The sequence below is a fragment of the Nicotiana tabacum genome, chromosome 17 (genome assembly GCF_000715075.1).
Source record: "Nicotiana tabacum cultivar K326 chromosome 17, ASM71507v2, whole genome shotgun sequence".
Classification (NCBI taxonomy): domain Eukaryota; kingdom Viridiplantae; phylum Streptophyta; class Magnoliopsida; order Solanales; family Solanaceae; genus Nicotiana; species Nicotiana tabacum.
The window spans coordinates 144,991,742-144,995,138 of record NC_134096.1 but is presented as its reverse complement, the minus strand read 5'-3'; the positions used below and the strand labels follow the sequence as shown (position 1 = coordinate 144,995,138).

Genomic DNA, 3,397 nt, shown 5'->3' with positions numbered 1-3,397 from the left:
CACATATATTGTATGTACTTCAAACTGCACATTACATCTCAATGCTTGAATTGATGAGTTTTAACTAATTTGAGTACTACCTGACAGCAGTGAGTCACAAGAAGCACAGGAACTGTTAAACTGGTTGGTACTATAGGAGATAAGTGTGCCATACATGTCACATGAGGAAGGGGCTCTTATGTTGCTAGCTAGCTTCAGACGTTCGTTTGACCCAAGAAACAAACAAAATAGAGCACATGAGGAGTAGGATAGTATCTTAAAGATGACCAAAACAACTAGATCCTTAGTGCACAGAAAGTCCGGACCAGCCTTTACACAAGAAAGTCCCTTTCATACTTAGATTTCTCTAATTTGACACATTGCGGAGCTAGAAGCCCGAGTACGGGTTCGGCCGAACCCCAGTAGCTTTTGCTCAAATGATGTATATGTGTTAAAAGATTCATTAAATATGTAAAAATATTGAATTTAAAATCCAGTTATTAGTACTTGAATTCATCCTTCTAAAATTCACAACCCATAAAGTTGAAATCCGCCTCTGCATCTGCAACCACGCTTCCACATCAAGCTGTCTTAAAGTCACTTCCATTGTAGTGTAATGGACCATAAGCTCGATTAAGTTGATGTACTGAAACAATAAGCTAAGCTCTAAGTTGTGTTTATGGAAGTGATGGACCATAAGCTCGATTAAGTTGATGTACGAACTTGTCTGCAAGACACATATTTTCACAATGATACTATGTTCATATGAGGATCTAGCTAAGCAACCTCAAATACGGGGGGGGGGGGGGGGGGAATAGGATAAAGAATTGAACAAGTCACATACAGAAAGAAATAGCTCCTGAAACAAAGAGGGTAACAAGGGATTACTCTTTTGCTTCCGTTCTATCAGTTTTGACTTAGCAATGCTCTGGAGTAATCTGGCTCCAAGCTGCTCTTAATAATCAACTCGATCGATAACTTAACTTCATGTGTTGATTCCTTGAGCAGAGAACTGTGCAGCTGGATTTACAAGAAGACCCAAATTCATGTGTAGTGGGAAAGTTTACAAGACATCCAAATAATTGGGCACAATGGGGACTATCTTACACAATTGAGATGACTGGTCCATAACTTGGAACTTCGCGGATATGAAGACATAAGAGCTCTTACATATTCCTAATCCTTCATCTAACTTGAATCTTATCAATAGCTCAAGCACGTGCTTTTCTGCTCCCAAGAGTGAGCTCTAGATCATCCACCGCAATTCCATGTATTCTCTCGCCTTCCCATGCCATAACTTTTCCACTTCCAAAATCAAATTCAGAGCCACGTCCCCTTTGAGCTGCTTCTCCACAACCAAACTCCCCATGCCCTTTCAAGGCATCTAGGAGGACATCCTGCTGAAAAGCAGGTCTAACAAGGTTAAAAGTAGGAGAAGTTGGAGCTGCTGAAGGTGCCACTATCTGGGAGCTAACCCAATGAGCAAACTCAACAGGGGAGGCATCAGACTCTTCACATTTTGTAATAGTAGCAGGTTTAGAATGTTGGCGACGGTTAGGACTTGACGGTGCAGAAACAGCGAAAATTGGATGACAGAAAGAATGCAATGCACTAGCTGATAGAGATTCCAATACAGGTTTGGGCTTTGATCTCCGAGTAGGAGAAGAAAGAGGTGGCGTGACAGGGGCACTGCTAGATATACGAGGATGAGGCAGAGAAGAGGGAATGGCAGCTAAATTATGGAGAAAAGGGAGGATATATGGTGGCGGATTTCCCTCACAGCGAGAGGGACCTGGAAATGAAGATGATGTAGGACTGGCATGATAAGAAGGTGCAGGACTGGGGAAGAAAGATGACATGGGGCTAAGCTGAACTGAAGAACATGTACTGATATTCATCGAGGCACCAGTTATCTCATTCGGTGGAGGCTTGCATCCCTGAGTTATAGATAATTTAACAAAAAATTAGCATATAGTGGGAATAAATGGTTAGAACAACCCTAATTATATTACTACATTCTTTGGTCTAAGTATATTTCAGTCCACAATTAACATTATAAACAGCATAAAATTAGAACATGGTAATCTTTAGAAAAGCAGCAACTTTGATGAATAGATGGATAGCACAAAATCTATTCAAGCTGGTAAAAAAAATAAAACTTGAGATTTGATCAGAAATTTCAGCACTAACGGAAAATATGCATTTTTCTAGCTCCATACTAGGGTAAATAGGGAACAAATTTCAGAAGACCTGTTAAACTACTACAAAACTCAAAGATATACCAAATCAACAAATAAAAAGCAAAGATAGCCCAAGAACAGACACTGCAAATTTCCAACAAAGAAATACCACCCAGAAGAGATAAAAAAAGATCAATCCGTGAACTTTTATTTTTAAGACTTTCAATCAAACAGTGCGGGAGAAAATATCTAAGACCAGATTGCCAAACTTTATTCAGTAAGATTCAATTTTTCACGTAGTTGATCTAAAGATATGCTACTTTTTATTTCACCTTTATAAATCAACCAACAAACCCATAAGTAAACCGGCACAAATTAGTAAAATTGGGAATGAAAAATTAAAGACCACCACTAAAATAGTTAAATGTCTGACCTTGCGATAAGTGGTGCCATCTTCTTCGACAACCCAACCAACTTGTATACATAGAGCTTTGTAAACCTCGTTATTATCGCAGTGTTTGGGAAGTTTAAAATTACCCTGAGATCGCAGTCCAGAAAATATTTTAGCTGCGATTGCTCTTCTTCTTCTCTCTCTCCTCTTATTATTTTCCCTCTCCTTCCACGTCGGTAACCTACCCGATGATCCACCGGGGACCGTCATTTTTTACCGGCGACAGCTCTTCTCTAGTCTTTTTTTTTTTAATCATTACCCACATTTTGAGCAAACGGACACGTATCAGTATTTTGACAGTTCTGATAGCTCCATATCGTGATTTGAGACTTGTGCGTATGCCTGAAATTTAATTTGGAGGTCCCTATCTTAAGTTATGACCATTTAACGGAAACTAGTAATTTAAAGGCTAAAGATTTTCAAGTTTGACCACGGGGTTGACTTTTTAATATCGGAGTCGGAATCCGATTCTGGAAAAGTGAATAGCTCCATTATGTAATTTATGACTTATGTGCTATATTTGAAGTCATTCCGGATTCATTTAATATGTTTTGGCACGAGATTCGCAAATAGAAAAGTTTAAAACTCAAAGTCCGAATCGAGGTGTGAATTGCAATTTCGATGTTATTTGATGTGATTTGAGACCCCGAGTAAGTCCGTGTTATGTTACGGGACTTGTTGGGATATTTGAATAAGGTCCCGAGGGGCTCGAGTGAGTTTTGGATAGGCCACGGGATGTTTTGAATTTAGAAAATTTTGCTGGCATAACTGAACCTGTTGCAGGCCT

General features: G+C 39.3%; 1 protein-coding gene across 1 annotated transcript; it reads right to left on the bottom strand.

The window, feature by feature from the left end:
- Window positions 1-256: 256 nt before the first annotated feature.
- LOC107788835 (protein BZR1 homolog 1) lies at window positions 257-2,928 on the bottom strand. The gene is made up of 3 exons (XM_016610565.2): window positions 2,593-2,928; window positions 868-1,916; window positions 257-706 (listed from the first exon to the last, which is right to left on the bottom strand). Exons 1-2 carry the CDS (start codon window positions 2,818-2,820, stop codon window positions 1,191-1,193), a joined length of 954 nt encoding a protein of 317 aa, XP_016466051.1. The 5' UTR covers window positions 2,821-2,928; the 3' UTR covers window positions 257-706; window positions 868-1,190.
- Window positions 2,929-3,397: the final 469 nt, after the last annotated feature.

Excerpts from the sequence above, each read along its gene's own strand:
- LOC107788835 (XM_016610565.2), bottom strand. The coding sequence starts at position 2,820 with ATGACGGTCCCCGGTGGATCATCGGGTAGGTTACCGACGTGGAAGGAG. Across the intron at positions 1,917-2,592 it reads ATGGCACCACTTATCGCAAG|GGATGCAAGCCTCCACCGAA; the intron begins GTCAGACATTTA and ends TCTATAACTCAG.